The 16,160-nt window shown below is 53.4% G+C and overlaps 1 protein-coding gene and 1 long non-coding RNA gene across 2 annotated transcripts in view; one reads left to right on the forward strand and one right to left on the reverse strand.

Moving 5' to 3' along the window:
* Positions 1-16,160, forward strand: part of SHB (SH2 domain containing adaptor protein B) — a 135,199-nt gene that overhangs the window by 98,196 nt on the left and 20,843 nt on the right. The window contains exons 4-5 of the mRNA XM_045780639.2: positions 5,269-5,440; positions 11,296-11,415. Coding sequence (XP_045636595.1) covers positions 5,269-5,440; positions 11,296-11,415 — 292 coding nt within the window. The remainder of the gene's footprint in view (positions 1-5,268; positions 5,441-11,295; positions 11,416-16,160) is intronic.
* Positions 105-9,033, reverse strand: LOC148108582 (uncharacterized). The gene is made up of 2 exons (XR_015727399.1): positions 8,855-9,033; positions 105-447 (listed from the first exon to the last, which is right to left on the reverse strand). It is a non-coding gene; the product is annotated as an uncharacterized LOC148108582 (long non-coding RNA).

The raw sequence follows: 16,160 nt of genomic DNA on the forward strand, positions 1-16,160 counted from the left end.
GGAGCCAGCGAAGGTTTGTGAGCCCAGCAAAGCTGTGCTTTAGAGGCCCATTGGCCTTTTGGAACTTGTTTTTGCTGCCAGCCCTGAATGATAAACAAGAAGGAGCTGGACCCTGAAGGAACACGTTTATTTCATCTAAGCAAACATTAACTAAACACCCGTCTCCATAACAAGCACTGCATTAGGTTTAGGGGCAAACAAGAGATTGGAGAGGGGCCGAGAAAGAAAATCAATCCCAGGCGCTGCCCCCACACAACACCCAGGCTGACTGGGGAAGAGTGGGAGGCGGTGCCCATGGAGCTGCAAGCGAAGTGCCAAGTGCTTCCGAGGAGGAAGGGGCTCTCAGCAGGCAGTATAGGGGAGGCTTTGTGGAGAGGTGGCTTTTTGTCAGGTCTTGGAAGCTTCTAGATGTCATGTGGATGGAGCAGGAGGGTGGTCATTCCAGGCCTAGAGGTGGGAACCACACCATAGACTGAATGAGGGAGGCACAGCCCCTACCTGACCACAGGGAAGAAGGACCTGAAGGGGCAAAGGGGGAGCTGACCCTCGTGACCCACCAGCCTGGGCTAGAGCCTTGTCCTCCCCCACCTCCATCCCACCCCTTAGCTTTGAGACCCTTTGAGGCCAGTTCTTTCTCACCGCTGAGTCCCCATCCCTCATCCATCACCCACAGGGTGCCGGGGCTATTGTGAGAGTCAGAGCCAACGTGGGTACCTGGGATGCTGTCATCCATTATTGGCAGTGACTAAACCTCAGAACCGATTGGTATAAAATCTATCATACAGATAGGAAGGGGACCACCAGAGTTGGAGGCTAATGTGGATGGAGAAAAGGCCTCCTGAAAGGGCAGTAGTGGGGGCACCTGAGCTGGGTCTTTAAAGGTTGAGGCCTGTTGTTAGACCGGAATTTTTGGAAGGACATTTGGGGCATCGAGAAGGGGCCTCCTCACCTGCCGTGGAGACAGAGGCTGGTGGTACATCAGTGGGCCGTGTCTCTCACTGCCTCCCAGGGCCTGGGCCTGCCCCCCTGAGCCCCCCCTCCCTCCTGCACAACTCCGATTGCATTTGTAATTGCCTATAGGTGCAATTAATTAGGTGCTGTCGTTCTAATGACTCACAGGGGTGGCATATTTTTTCTCTAAATGCAGATATTCTTTTGAGGGTTTGTGTCTTTATCTTTTGCAGAAAATCACTATATTAAAAGAATTGCCATTTTAAATTGCAGATTAAAGAGAAACTTAATTAGAAGGAATGAAAGCAGTTGTGTTTGGAGCTTTTGTTCTTAATTTTTTTTTTCTTTTGCTGCTGAATCACTGCACTTGGAGTTTGTGTGTTTTATTTTAGGTGAAATGATTTGCCTAATTAAGCCTGTCATTCAGCACCACCTGTTCCCTCTAAAATATATGGCTATATTATTAAGCTTGCAGGCGAATGTATAAATTAATTCAGTGGGGAAATACAGTGTTGACTGGGATGTTATTAGGTTTTATCGAGTTTATCTGGTATGAAAACTGATATTTTTTTCCAATAAAGTGAAACAACAGCTCATTAGTTTTCTTCACTCAGTCATCCATTGGGTACCTGGTAGGTTATAGGCATGTGCTAGGTTTGGGGCACAAAGGCACATGTGGTACAGCCCCTGCTCTTGAGGGGCTCATGGGGCACCAGACCAGGAAACTGGCCATTAGGATGCCATAGACTGAAAGCAAGGTGAGTCTGGGGAGGAGGTGAAGTCAGGGAAGGCTTCCTGGAAGAGGTGGCCCCTGAAGGTCAAGTGGAGTCAGGTGAAGAGACTGGTAGAAGGGGAGTGGGTTGTGGTAATTCAGGCAGAAGACATGGCCTCGAAGTGGCTGTGGTGAGACCTAAGGCTAGACAAGCAGCTGGGTCATGGGCTGTGCTAAAGAACTTGGGTTCCTTCTGTAGTCGGTGTTCCATGCTCCATGCCTGTCCTCCCCTTCTGTGCCAGGAGGTATGTGGCAGGGTTTTATAATGGCAGAAATCTCCAAATTCTAATTTTAGTCAGAGGTGAACATGTCTTACAATTCATTTGGTCTCTCCCTCTCCTTAGCCTGTGGCAAAACCAAACCTAGAACCTCATCTCTCCCCGGCCCCTTCCCACATCATGCCACTTCACTGCTCACCTCAGGACTCGTAGCCCCCAGGGACCAGGGGTCTGCTCAGTGGCCTCCCCTCCATTCCTGACAGAAAGTTAGCAGAGGGAGGGACCGAGGAAAAGTACACGCTGGTCCCATGGTCCCTGGCCCCCGTCTCATGCCGCATCCTATATCTCCTCTCGATGGAGCATCTCACAGGGGTCTCCCCTGGCTCAGGCTGGGAGTAGTGAAGTCCTGTTGGAGTCAACTCCTATGTCCCTCCCATCATGAAGGGATTCAGCCCGTTACCTTCCCTAACTGGTCTCCTTGCCTCCCTGGATGCCCTCCACATCCCATCTCCATCAGTAGTCAGAGACCTCTCTAATACCCCATCTGAGAATGGCATTCCCTGATTGACCCATCCCTCGGATCAAGACCCAGCTCTCTAGAGAAGGGCTGTGCGACCAGGCCCTTACCTGTCTCCCTGATCCCAGTGCTCAACCTTGACCAAGGTCACGCATCTAGGACTCTGCAAGGCAGATGGCTCACCTCTTCCTAACCCTACTACCCAAGATCATATATGCCATTTGACTAGTTGCCGTGAGGGCTGGTGTGGTTCAGCAGGAGGAGCCCTGGTGGGAGAGCCGGGATGCTGGGAAGCCAGGCAGGGGCACACGGTGACGTGTGTGCTGGGGCCCCAGCTCTGAGCTTCACCCTCTCACCACCACTGTGCAAGCCCAGGTTATTGACCAGATGGAAGAGGGCTCTCTCAGACACCCAATCCCAGGACCTGTACCTTAGAAGGGCCTTGTCATTGCTGTCTGTCCCTGTGATTGGGACACAGGAAAGAACTATAGCCTGAGAAGAAGGCAGAGCCCCCAGCGAGTCCTTGCTGTCCCCGCTCCACACTGCCAGTCCTAGCCTCATAGGCTGGGGATGTCTCTAGGTTGGAGTTTGGCCTCTATCCTGCTTCCTCACAAATTTTAATTACAGTTTCCTGTGAATCTTCACCTCCTGGAGAATGCCAGCCCCGTCCCTCCAGTGCTCCATAGGCCTGTAGCCTCTCAGTCGTCTTTCCCCTATACTGCACTGTGAAAGCACAGACAAGGCCTGCCAGCCCACCGTGCACTGCCATCCTCACTGCTCTCCTTGTGCCTCTCTCTCTCTCTCTCTCTCTCTCTGAATGAATAAACTTTTTAAAGTGCATTTGTAGGTTTACGGCGAGGTTGAGCAGAAAGTGCCAGAATTCCCATCTACCCCCGTCCTCCCATCTCTTTTCAGCGCAGCAGTCCTGTTCACAAAGCACCGGCTCAACCCGCCCCCCATCAAAACATCAGCATGGCTCCCCATTTCCCTCAGAATAAAATCAAAGTCCTTTACAAGATACAGCGCCCAATGATCTGGCACTGTTTCTTCCTATGACCCTCCATTCCCCCTGGGCTGTGTTGTTTCTGTCACCCGAGGCACGTTCCCACCACAGGGCCCTTGAACTTGCTCTTCCCTGTGCCTGGAATGGCCTTCCCGCAGGTGTTGTGCTCAGTTAAGGCAGCTGGTATGCAGCCGCTCTGCCATGTCCTTCACTGTGTCTGTCCGCACTCGGGCTCTGAGCTTCACAGCAGGGATTTGTTTTGCTCAGTGCTGTTTCTGCAGCCCTGAGCTCGCCTGGCATGTGTGAGGGAGTGGGGCAGGTGCATGGACAGGTTGCCGGTTTCTGCTCCCGTCCTGAGAGTGAGCACACACGCATGGGTCCAGCATGTCTAGAGCCTTCCATTGGCAGGAACCTCCCTTCCCGTTGCTTTCCGTAGTAGTTAATGGGAAAGAGTGTCTTGGAGGGATGGAAATGCTTTGCGGTCCTGATGGATGATCTTGCTCAGTGGCTGAGACATAGAACAAGTCCACCCACATTCCAGAGTCCCTGTGGACAGCACACCACCACAGTCGGGGCTGGAGTTTTCTGCCACCTTCCGTGAATGTGAGGTTGATGGCCATGTGTCTGGCCAGGGTAGAGGACAGCTTGCCCCATCTGTGCTTGCTCTTTGGAGAGGAGATTCCTGCCACTGTGTGTCTGTGGGCCTGCAGCTGGACCTGGCTTTGGGAGCCTCGTTCCGTAGGGCCTGGCCCATTGGCTCAGCACTCTGTGTGCCAGCCCTTAGGATGTGTTCTCTCATCTGATCTTCGCGGTTACAGGGTGAGGTAGGCAGGGGAGCCTCAGAGGAGTGGAGTAGTTTAGCCAAGGCACACAGTGAGGTACTGGCAAGCTTGGGTCAAGGGCCATGCTGCACGGGTTGGTTCGGAAGCCTACGTGAAGTACCTAGTACCATGTCCACCTTGAGCAGAGGCAGTAAAAGTAAATATTTGTAATAACATCAGTTGAGCAATGACTACATCCCAGGCACTGTGCCAAGATCTTGGTGACATCCCCTGACTGAATCCTCGCAACAACCCCATGAAGTGCGTACAGTCATCACCCCTCATAGAGGAGGAAACCGAAGGCCCGAGAGATAACATGCAGTATGTACCACCTGGTCTCTAAGAGTGCTCCTGGCAATTCCAGGTTCAGCTCAGTATTTTCTGCTCTTTGTGGGGTATCTTCAGGGTCCCGCCCTCGAGAGGTATCCTCCCCAAGCCCGTGAAGGTGAACAATGCTCTCACAGGCGCAGGGGCAGCACTGCTCCAGCCTCACCTGGTGCTGATCCGGGACAGGGATCGCCGCGTGGGAGGCCCATGCAGGGGGTGAGCAGATTGGCGGGGGGGGGGGGTGCAGCATGGCCCTTGATTGGAACTCTGTAGGGTCATCCCAGGAGAAAGGGGGCAGGTGTGTCCGGTAGGCCCTGTGGGAGGAGAGGAGCCACTTGGAGGCAGCAAATGGGGAACAGCTGCCTCCCTGAGAACTGTCCAGGGGCCTGAGCCCCTGTGGGAGTGCCATGCCCCTTCTTGCTAGAGATTGCAGGAGGCATCCTTTGGGGATAAGGCCCTTGAATGCACCATCTGGCTCTGACAGCACCTGCTGTAGGAAACTCAAGCCTTTGTAGCCATGTTCAATAATTGCCTGGAGCTCTTCCCCCTGTGAATCATAAAGCCCCAAGGGGAGCAATCGACTGTTACCCCACTCTGCACCACCCAGTAATCCCTCGGGCTGAGCTCTGGTGACCATGCACTTTCTCTCTCCCCCACAGCCCAGTTTAACGGCAACGAGAAACGGCAATCATCCCCCTCGCCTTCCCGGGACCGGCGGCGCCAGCTTCGAGCTCCTGGAGGGGGCTTCAAGCCCATCAAGCATGGGAGCCCTGAGTTCTGTGGGATCTTGGGAGAAAGAGTGGATCCTGCTGTGCCACTGGAAAAGCAAATGTAAGTTCTAACAGAGCAAGGCCCAGCCGCAGCTCCAGTCTATTCAGTCACTGTTAAGGCTGGGAGAAGGCCAAGGCCACCATCAAGTCAGTCAGTGGCTGACAGAATTAGAACAGAGCCTCCTGATTCCTAACCCTGGGCTTTCTCCTTCCATGCTGTATTGCCACCCTTACTTTTGACTGTTATAAATTAGATTAATATGTTAGCCACAGGGATAGTTTTGCCTGACATCTGCTTGGTATTTGTTGAGCAAGGCTTTGAAGCTCTTTTTTTTTCTTTCTTAAAGATTTATTTATTTGAGAGAAAGGGAGGGACAGAGGGAAAGGGAGAGAGAGTCTTAAGCAGACTCTACACTAAGCATGGAGACCAACGCGAGGATCTATCTCATGACCCCTGAAATCATGCCCTGAGCCAAAACCAAGAGTCGGTCACTTAATCAACTATGCACCCAGGCACCCCAAGGCTTTGAAATTCTTTTTTTTTTTTTTTAAGGATTTTATTTATTTATTTGAGAGAGAGGGAGATAGAGCATGAACGGGGGGCGAGGCAGAAGGAGAAGCAGACCCCCTCACTGAGCAGGGAGCCCAACACGGGGCTCGATCCCAGGACCTTGAGATCATGACCCGAGCTGAAGGCAGCCGCTTAACCGACTGAGCCACGCAGACACCCCCTGGCTTTGATGCTCTTGGTTTGAGTTTTCTCAGTCCCTTTCCCCTGAAATTTTCCACCTCCAGTCAGTGACCCAGTCCCATCCCTGTTGCCCCCTTCCCTCCCTGCCCCTCCCCTGCACTGTCAGTCAGGTGCTTTACCACCCCTCCCCTTGACCATGGTGACCACCTCCCTTCTCACTGTGTTCAGATCCCTGCTCAGCTCTGAAACCTTCAGTGGCTCCCCATCACCTCCAGGATAAAGTCTCATCGGCCTAGCCTGCCACTCACTCTGTGAATTGCCCCCAGACTGCTTTTTCAGTTTCTCACCATTCCATATACCTGGACCACGGCCAGCGTCTCCAGATACTGGAGGAAGCAGGTCCTGAATCTCATGCTGATATCTTCTGGTGTATCATCCTCTTAACAAGCAGATATGCAATAAATGGGGTTATCATCCCTGTCACACAGATAAGAAGTCGGGACTCCAAGAGACACAGAGCCTTGGCTAGAATGTCACAGCTCATGGTGCAGGGGTGGGATTGGAACTCCAGCCCTGTGACTCGACCCCACACTCTCCACTTCCTCCCCCACCTCATACACACTCTTCTCCCCCACCCTTCACACGGGCCTGCACAGAGTAGGCACACCATAAAGACAGGAGATGAGCTGACAGCAAGCCGATCCCTCGTGAGGCTGCCCCATGTGTGTCATACACTGTATTAATCTCCAGCGGGGGGGCTCTGGCCTCAGCGTAGCCAGCAGTGTATCCCTTACAGGAAATGCTCACTCAGCGAGTAGGATGCAGGGTTTTCCGAGTGACGTCATGTGCCGTGTGCCCCCTTTTCAGCATGTGCTATCATCTGGGGAGAAGGGCGCAGCCTCCTTTGTGACACCCTGCTCAGCGCATGGGGAAGCGCTCCCAGCAGGCATCTTTGCTAACCGTCTGTCACAGCTACCCAGATCGGTGGTAGGTTTTGCTTAGTTCTGATCACTGTGTCCTCCTTAATCAGCAAACAAAATATGATCCGGAGTTGGCTGGAGTCAGCCTGCATCCTGACCATTTCCACGCAAGGTCCCCTTCTAGCCCCTGCCGCTGTTGGAACATAACGTCTGTGAGGACGGAAACTTCTCTGGGTCACCACTGCATCCTCAGTGCTTTAGAATGGTACATAGTAGGTGCTCAGAAATCGCCTCTCCAGGAAATGGATGAAGTCCCCAAAGAGCTGTCAACACTGTCTGTCTCCCTTCTGCCACCTCCCATTCTCTCTCACTGAGCACAGTAGACAGCTCCCTCCTTTAGAGACACACTCTGCTCCTGGTTTTTCTCCTGCCTCCCTGGTCACCTCTTCTGTCTCCCCTCCTGGCTCCTCACCTCAGCTTTACCTGAAGGTTGGACTGGGGCTTGGGGTCCAGCTACATGCTGTCCCGGGGTAGGCTCCTCAGGGTCCTGGTGGTGAGTCACCAGTGCTCATCCCCTGCCCACACCACTCCTAGAACCCCCAACTCCTACGTCCAGCTGCTGTCTTGTCATCTGTACTTGGCATCTCAGATTTAGTGTGTTTAAAACTGGTCTCCTGATCTCCGGACACTTGCTCCTCCTCCAGCTTCCCCACCTCCATAAATGGCATCACACGTACCTACTTGCTCAAGCCACGAATCTGGAGTCCTCTTGATTCCTTTTTTTGCCTTACACTAGCATCTAATGGATCTAAACTAGCAACTTCTGCTAGTTTTCCACCCAGAATATAGGCTGAATCCATCTGTTCCTCTTGTCTCACAGCCACCTCCCGTCTGACCACCTCAGAAGCCCCCTACCTCATCTCCCACTTCACTTCCCCTCTGGCCCCTTTTCAGGAGAAACTGGTTGGCCTTTTTGTAAAACCATCCGGAACAAGTAACATCCTCTTTTAAAAAGTCATTGCCCTCTGCTATGCTTAGAATGAAGTCGGACCTCTTCCCTTGCTCACAGGCCTCAGGGAATTGGGCTCTGCCTTCCATTCCACGCTCATCCCGTAGTACTCCCCGTGCTCACAGAGCTGGACCATTCTTGCTGCCTTTCTGCTCTGTGAACACCCCCAGCACATTCTACTTCAGGACCTTTGCACGCGCTGGTTCTTCTGCAGAGAACATGTTTTCTTTGGCTCTTTACTTGATTGGCTCCTTCTCACGATGCAGATTCTCAGGTCAAATGTCATCTGCTTGGGGGCCTCCCTGGTCTGTTCGTTCTAACATAGGCACTTTCTCTGGCCTGGTCACTGCCTATCACAAACTCAGGATTCCTATGTAGCACTTGCCACTTTCTGAAATTGTGTCCTGAATCTATTTATTGACTCTCCCTCGTCCCTGCATCAGCCCCGTGAGATCAAGGATGTAGTAAGTGGTGAGTAAATACTGGATGAGCTAATGGGTACTGCATAGGCTGGATGGCAATGTAATCCCCACGATTCTGGCCTGACTGGCCAGCTCTGCAAACTCCAGCACACCCCCAGACAGCTTCCTGCTTAGATTCTGTTTTCAGTCTAGGCAGAGCCTGCTCGGGCACAGCAGTTGGCCCTCAGTCCCCCACAGGCCCACCCAGGTCCACCCTGTCTCCTGGTGGCTAACCTTATACCACTGGCCCCAGCCCCCCAATCATGTCCTTTGGCCCTTTTCTCCCGAACTAGTCTGGGTCTCCTTTGAATCTCAAGCCAAGTCCCTGACTTTTCTCTCTGTGTGCAATAGCTGGGTCAGTAGGGAAAGAGCCAGAAGCTTATCCTGTACTCACCAGGCATTACCTTCAACCAGGATCCCGAGCCTCTGGAGGCCCATCTGCCACCAGCTCAGCTCCTATGCTCAGGGAGGGGCGGAGGGCGGGCAGTACTTCCCTGGAGACCTCTTCTAGGCCTTTCCCTGAGGATGGCTCTGCTTCAAATGGCTGGAACTTGTTTTCCTAATAAAACAACATGTTTGTCAGCTCACTGGGGGTGTGTTATACAGGTGAAATTTCCTGGAAAACAACCTTGCCAAATCTGTTAACTGTTAGTTCTAAAGTCCATTCCATCCTTGTCTAACTATTTCTCCAAACTCCAGTTGTGGATACCTTCTAACATGTGACTTCAGCCCTCACATCTCTGGAAGTGCTGTCACTATGGGAGCCCATGCAATCCCCAACTCCATATTTCTCTTCATTTCTGTGTATGTTTAGAAAGGAAAGCAGGTCTACACTACCCTTTTCCCTTGGCGAGTCTCCCCTCCAGATGTCCATCCCCAGGGCTGACCTGCTGTGAGCAATCACTTCCTGGGCGGTCAGCGACTCACTCACATGCTCAGTGGGCAGGAACACTCACATCTATTCTCCAGTCCTTGCTTTCCTGAAGCAGGTTGGGTTCTGAGGTTATAATTATGTCACCGCCACTGCTGTTTACTGTTCAGAATGCTGCCTTGTAAATGGCAGAAAGCGTGCAGTGTAAGGCAATGGCCTATTTCTCCCCACGCAGAATATCTGTAACGGAACTCTCAAGAGTTCCTGTCTGCAGAGCACTCCTGGGCTGGGACCAGGAGGCAGCAGCATCCCTACTTATACCTGGGAATTTGAAATGCAGCCTATGGGTGGGCAGCAGCCTGAATAATGATAGTTGGGGGAGTTGCCCATGGCCATCTGCAAATTCACTCTCTTTCCGTTGGTGCTCGGAGCTGCCATTTGTTGAAACCCACCCATCCCAGGCTCTGCATAAGCCCTGCTATGCATCATCCCATTTAATCCTCACACCATAAATAAAATATTTTTAAAAAATTAAAAATAAAAGGAAAGGGGTGCCTGGGTGGCTCATGATTAAGCGACTGCCTTCGGCTCAGGTCATGATCTTAGCGTCCTGGGATCGAGCCCCGCATCGGGCTCCCTGCTCAGCAGGGAGCCTGCTTCTCCGTCTTCTGCTCCCCCTGATTGTGCTTTCTCTCTCTCTCTGTCAGGTAAATAAATAAAATCTTTTTTTAAAAAATTTTTTAAAAATAAAAAATAATCCTCCCACCCTAAAATAGGGGTGGAGTGCTCCTAACTTGATAGAGAACCGAGGTGCAGCCCGGTTCTGCTGCTTGCCCCTGACCACGCGGTTGGCGAGTGGCAGGGCGGTCTGTCCCTCCGTGGCCATCCAGCTGCTATGGTTCTCTTCCTGGCCCCGTCTCGCCACCGTCCCACTGCCCCTGCCCCTTAGACACTGTAATGTAAACAAATGCTTTCGGACCAGTGTCTTGTGATCTTCTCTCTTCCTCTGAAATTCTACCTTCAACTCTCCCAGTCTCGAAAATCAGTGTTCCTCTTTTGTCCTGCAGCCAGGGGCCTTAGTCAGGTCGTCTGCCACTGCACCCCCTCCCTTCTGATTCTGCTGCTCACCGCGTGGTATCTGGGAATAGTGATGCCGGGCTTTGCACATGCCCAGTCAATGCCAGATTTGCTTGACAGGAGCACTGGTGTGGCCACCTCCCCCCACCAACTGCCTGCTTTCCTGAGTGATGAGCACCGCCCACTTGTCCCGCAGATGCCAGAGAGGCAGCACGTGTCCCTCCTGTCAGCACCCTCTGATGGCCTCTGTGTCACTCAGATGGAGAAAGCCAGGATCCTCTCCTTGCTCACGAGGCTCCCTGACCAGGCCCTGCCCTGTGGCCTCATGGGTCACACTGCCCACCCCTCTCCTTGGGCTCACTGCAGCCATGCTGGCCACCTTGCTGTTTCCCAAGCACGTCAGGCACTCACTCCTGCCTCGGGCCTTTGCTGCCCCTCCCTCTGCCAGAAACGCTCTTTCCCAGCTCCCGTCCTTTGTGGCTTCCTCCCTCACCTCCTTCAGGTCCACACTGAAATGTCACTCTCTGCAGAAGGCTTCCCTGGCTACTGCTTAAAATAGCAGTCCCTACCACGAGCTCCAAACCGCACCCCCCTGCTTCGTCTCCTCCATGGCACCTACACTGGGATGTAAGCCCTGTGAGGGAGGAGGCTGCGGGTTGGTTCACTGTTCTCTCCCTAGGATCGCGCGTGCAGCAGACACGTAATTCTGTACGGAATAACTGAATACAAGCACACCCGCACACACGTGCTCCTGCCTCGTGCTGACGGCGCTGGGACATGCCAGCTGCCCTCTGAGGGGGCTGAGCCTCCCCGAGGAGGAGTTTGCCAGGGTACCGGCTGTGGGGGTCAGGTCTGTGCTGGGTTCTGACCCTCTCCCTTCTCCCCAGCTGGTATCACGGAGCCATCAGCAGAGGAGACGCCGAGAACCTTCTGCGGCTCTGCAAGGAGTGCAGCTACCTTGTCCGGAACAGCCAGACCAGCAAGCACGACTATTCCCTCTCTCTGAAGTGAGTACAGCCTCATTCACCCTCTCAGCCTTCCTCACAGCCTCAAGTGAAGCGCTGCCCAGCCCTTGTGTCTGCGGCAGCAAGACTCGCCAGTGTCCCCCCCCCCCCCACAGGAAATGTGCCAGCGTGAGTTATTTCAAGCCTCGGTTTTTCAATTGGATCTTATTCTCCTGGGAGACAGAGGAGTTTTTAATGTTCGCTGCCCCAGAAGAGGAGGGGCATTTTTCCTAGGATTTAATATTAAATACCCAAGGATAGCTTTTGTATTCGAGGTAAGGCAGGAAGCGAATGAAGCTATGAGCATACCTCATCCCTCTCTCAAACCTCACAACAGTCCTTTGATGAGAAACATATTGTCCCCATTTTGCAGGTGAGGAAACTGAGGCTCACGGGGGGGATGGTGATTGACAGGGCCAGGACTCAGGACCAGCTGTTTGACTCTCCACAGCGCCTCGCTGCCCCTGTGGGAACAACCCTTTCCCTGTGTTGCAGGCTGCTGTTCAGACAGGTCTGTTTTTTATGTGTGTCACAGAGGTTGGGAGGAGTGCTGGGAAGAGCCAGGAAGAATCCTGCTGGTGTTGTCATCTGTGGCTGCTTTGTAAACTGTTGGGTCTTTGTAACCTGTGAAGCATCACTGTTGATGGGCAGCCCTGAAATAAGAAAAGGGTTTTTTGCTTGAGTGCTTCATCATTCAGTGCTGTTACTAAATGGGACCCAACAGTTTGTCTAGAACCCATTTTACAGATAGGAAAACTGAGGCCTAGAGAGAGGAGAGGTTTCCCAAGGACACAGAGTTAGTGACAGAATTGGGGTTTAAGAAACCCAGGCTCTTACGCCAGCACAGACTACCAGGAGCAGTGAAGACCTCTGCCTGGCTTCCTCTCTGCTCTATCACCGTTCTCAGAGGCCATGTGAGAGAGAAAGGGCCTGCTGGGATGTGGCTGCTGGCCATGCAGACAGTAGCAGCAGTGCAGCCACAGAGGGAGACACTGGTCTGCACTCTCTGCTCAGGCCTGGCCCCACCCTGTCTGCTGGGCTCTGCCCTGAGAGGGACTGTGACAAGCTGCAGTGCATGGGCGGCAAACAGAGGCACTAGAAGTCTGCCTGGAGAACAGAGGATGTGTGGAGACTTGGTGGCAGCCACAAATCGCTCCAGGATATCAGGGCAGAAAGAGCAGATGTGGTAGGGGTCCCCAGATGGGAGTTATGGGCGGGCAGGTTCCAGCCCAGTGAGAGCAAAAGTTTTCTAACAGTCAGAACTGATCAAGAATTAGATCCATCCAAAGCTACCTCAAGAGGTAGTGAGTGTCTCATCACTGGGGGTGTCCAACTGGGGCTGTGTGACCCTCGTCAGGGAGAACATGGAGGGGATTTCTAACCAGCTGGGAGGGAGCTCAGGACAAGCAGCACCTGTACTTGGCTGTTCATTGTCAGACCTGTTGGCTTGAAGAGTCAGTTCAGTTTTCTCAGCTGAGAAAAATTCAATACTGACCTGCAGCTGGGTGGGGAGGCTGGGCAGGAAGTGAGCAAAGATGCACCTCACGGATGGAGGAGAGGGTGGCAGTGGGGGACAGGTGCACACCATTGGCCATGCTGACAGAGACCAGTGGGTCCCCAGCTGCTCTCAGCTCACTGCTCCAGGCAGCCCCTCTCCCTCCATCACTGTCCGAGGTAACCTGGCAACCCAGGTGCTCTTGAGCGATTCTTCCGGAGCTTCGCCTTCCCACCTCATGGTGTAGTGTGCTGTCCAGGGCTGGGAGAAGTAAAGGAAGCAGGTGACATCAGAGATGGGATTCCTACATCACTGCCCTTCCATGCTGAATGAGGCAGCCTGCCCACCCCCTGGGCTTCCTCGGTGTGACCCTCGTTGTGCTGGCACTCTACGAGTGCCTCTGTGACTCTGTTTCCTCCTGGAATCCTATTGTCTGGGGCCTGGCCAGAGGAGTGTTCCCAAAATGACTAATGAGGTGCACCAGGGAAGGGGGGATGGAGCACCCCATACCAGGCCCGGGAATCCTCCATGAGGGCCCGGGCTTCATCAAGCTTCCTGTTTATTTGCTGGGCAGGCCCAGCTGGACACTGGGGCCCCATGGTGACCCCAACACAGCTCTGCCTGCCAGGAGGCAGTGGCCTCCCGAGTACCCAGGATTTGTCACAGTTGAAGCAGCAACATGGGGCCATATAAGGAATTCTCAAGCCAGTTGCAGAAGTGGCCATCCCACGATACCTGCAGGATCCATTTCCCGGTTTCCTGTGAAATGTGCCCTCTGCAATGCAAACGGGCCTAAGATCCACCTCTCAGAGGGGTCCCTAGAAGAGCATTTATTCCATCGCAGCCCCAAGAGTGCGATTCCTTTTCACCTGGGTGTGCACCATTCCCTGGGTAGTAGGACCGCTCTTGAAGGACGGAGAGCACCTTGGTTCTGTTTTCACAGTAACGGGCTTAGAGTCCGGGGTCGGGGATGCGTGCAGTGGAGCAAGTAAGGGACAGGCCTCCCCACTCCATGGCCTTATGGCCTTGGCAGTCACAGCACTTTTTGGAGGCTTTTCTGTGCACAGGGGGTGACAATGCTCTTCTTCCAGAGGGAAAGTACCTCTAGCCCAACCAGTGCAGTGTAAACGTGATCTTATACTAGTCCCGTCCCGCTTTCCCAGTTTGCCCCCATGGTTTTGTTAAAGGCTGTTTTTAAGGGCAGCAGAGAGGATCTGTTGTCCAGAGTTCTGGACAGGAGTCCTGACTATTCATCCCTGCTCACTGTTTGACCTTGGGCAAGTTCCTTCCTTTTGGGACTCAGCATCCACGTCTGTTCAGTGCGACTTTGCTGGCTGCTAAGGATGCCTCCACCTCGGACATCAAGGTGTCTCTGACTCCCTGGGTTTCCTGTGTCCTTGGACTCGGCTTCCCTTTGTCTGTGGAGCACTCTGGTCAGATCTCCGGCACCTCCCAAGCCAGGGAGGAGGTGGAGGAGACTGAGGGCCAGGGCCAGCAGCCTGTGCCAGAACCCCAAACAAGAACATCTGCCATCAGGCTTGAGTGTGGATGACTGGTCTCTGCCCACAGGTGCCAGAGGTTTGGTTTTGCATGTTTGTCTAGAGCCATGAGATCCCAAAGGCCAGAAGAGTGGTCTCACATGGTCAGATTTCCCTTGAAGAAGCCCGGAATTGAGGAGGTGGGCTAGGCCATCCGGTGGCTGGGCAGGGCAGCCCGTTAGGGGAAGGCAGAATCCCTAAGGCCTGAGTGGTGGGGGCAGGGTAGGACTGGCATTCTCTGTGCATGGTGTTGTCAGGAGCATAGTGCAAATTGACATTGGAATTTCAGCTATGTTTTCATGTGAACCTTGGGTCCTGCTGTTCTAGGGTGTTCTAGGGTGGAGAAAGGATTTGGGGGAATCTGGCCTCAGAGGACGGGCCCTCCACCCCTTCGGTCCTTCTCTCAGCAGATATTTATCAGAGCCTCCCGTACCAGGCACTGGGCAGGGCAGCATAGAGCTGAAACGAGAACAGCTCAGCTCAGGCCACAGGAGCTCACAGCCTGGCCCATTCAGCCTGGCCTTGTTACACGTAGGTCTGCATGGAGGGCCTTGGGGACCCAGAGTTGGCACAGGGGTGGGCAGTCCCTGACATGGAGAGTTAGGAGAAGCTGCATTTGAGCCTTAAAGAGAGGGTAAGTGGTCTCAGGCGGGGAGAGCTAGGGGATCTCAGGTGGAGGGGACAGCCCAGGCAAAGCCCTGGGGATAAAGAAGAGCCATTGGCAGGTCTTGTGCCTCACAAAGGGGTTGAGAGTCAGTTTTTAGAACCCTACTAAAGTGCACTCTGAGGGACCTGCCTTTCTGCTTAAGCCCCACTCCCTGACCCTGTCTCCCTGCGTATCTGCAGCACCTGACATTTTAGAAGGCTGATGTGTTTGCCCCAGGATAGCCCCACCAGGTGGCTAGGACAGAGAGCATCATCGTCTTCTTCATCTCAGGGTAAAGGCGGCTGAATGAACTTCCAAGACTGGAGTGGAGGCCACGGACTCCCAGCCTGGTCTCTTCCCACCCCGCCCAAGCACTCCTTATACCAGGTCAGAGGTCATCTGGAAGTGACCTTATAAGCCCATCTAGTCCAGCCTTTGCTTCATGGGTGGGGAGACTAAGACCCAGAGGGGATTTGTGATTGACCTTAGGCTACCTGTTTGGCAGTTGACCACACTGACAAGCAATGGCGACTGCTTCCCACTGTGGGGGTAAACACCCAAGCTGCTAGACATCTGCCACCGAAAGCTCTCTACACTCATGGCAATCCAAGGTGGCGCCTGCACTCCCCACCCCCTGCCTCTAGATCCCCTCCCTGACAGACACCCCCACCTGTGGAGCAGTCTTACAGAGATCCTGCTTAGCTGCTTTGGAACACTGCCCTTATCCCCTCCTCCCTACAGAGCTCTCCCTCTTCCCCTAGTCTCCTGACTAGGTTCCCTCTCATGCTAACAGACACGTTGGCCTTCAGAACACTCACTCCAGCCTCCGGGAAGCAAGGGGTTGAGCCTTTAGATATTGGCAAGAAAACACCACACTCTAACAGCTTCCTGTCTGCAAAGGCAGGCAGTGGGGGAAAGGGATGAAAAGTCTTGAAAAATCTCATTAAAAGGGTTCTTCAGGCACTTTGGACTACGAATGACTTTTTGCAAGTTCCAGTTTCATGAGTTTTTGCAAAGGAATCTGGACAAGCTGAGGGACTAGGACTTCAAAGACGAGGGTTTGCAGCTG

This window comes from Ursus americanus, chromosome 18 (genome assembly GCF_024610735.1).
Source record: "Ursus americanus isolate L20-20 chromosome 18, mUrsAme1.1.p, whole genome shotgun sequence".
In the NCBI taxonomy this organism is placed as follows: domain Eukaryota; kingdom Metazoa; phylum Chordata; class Mammalia; order Carnivora; family Ursidae; genus Ursus; species Ursus americanus.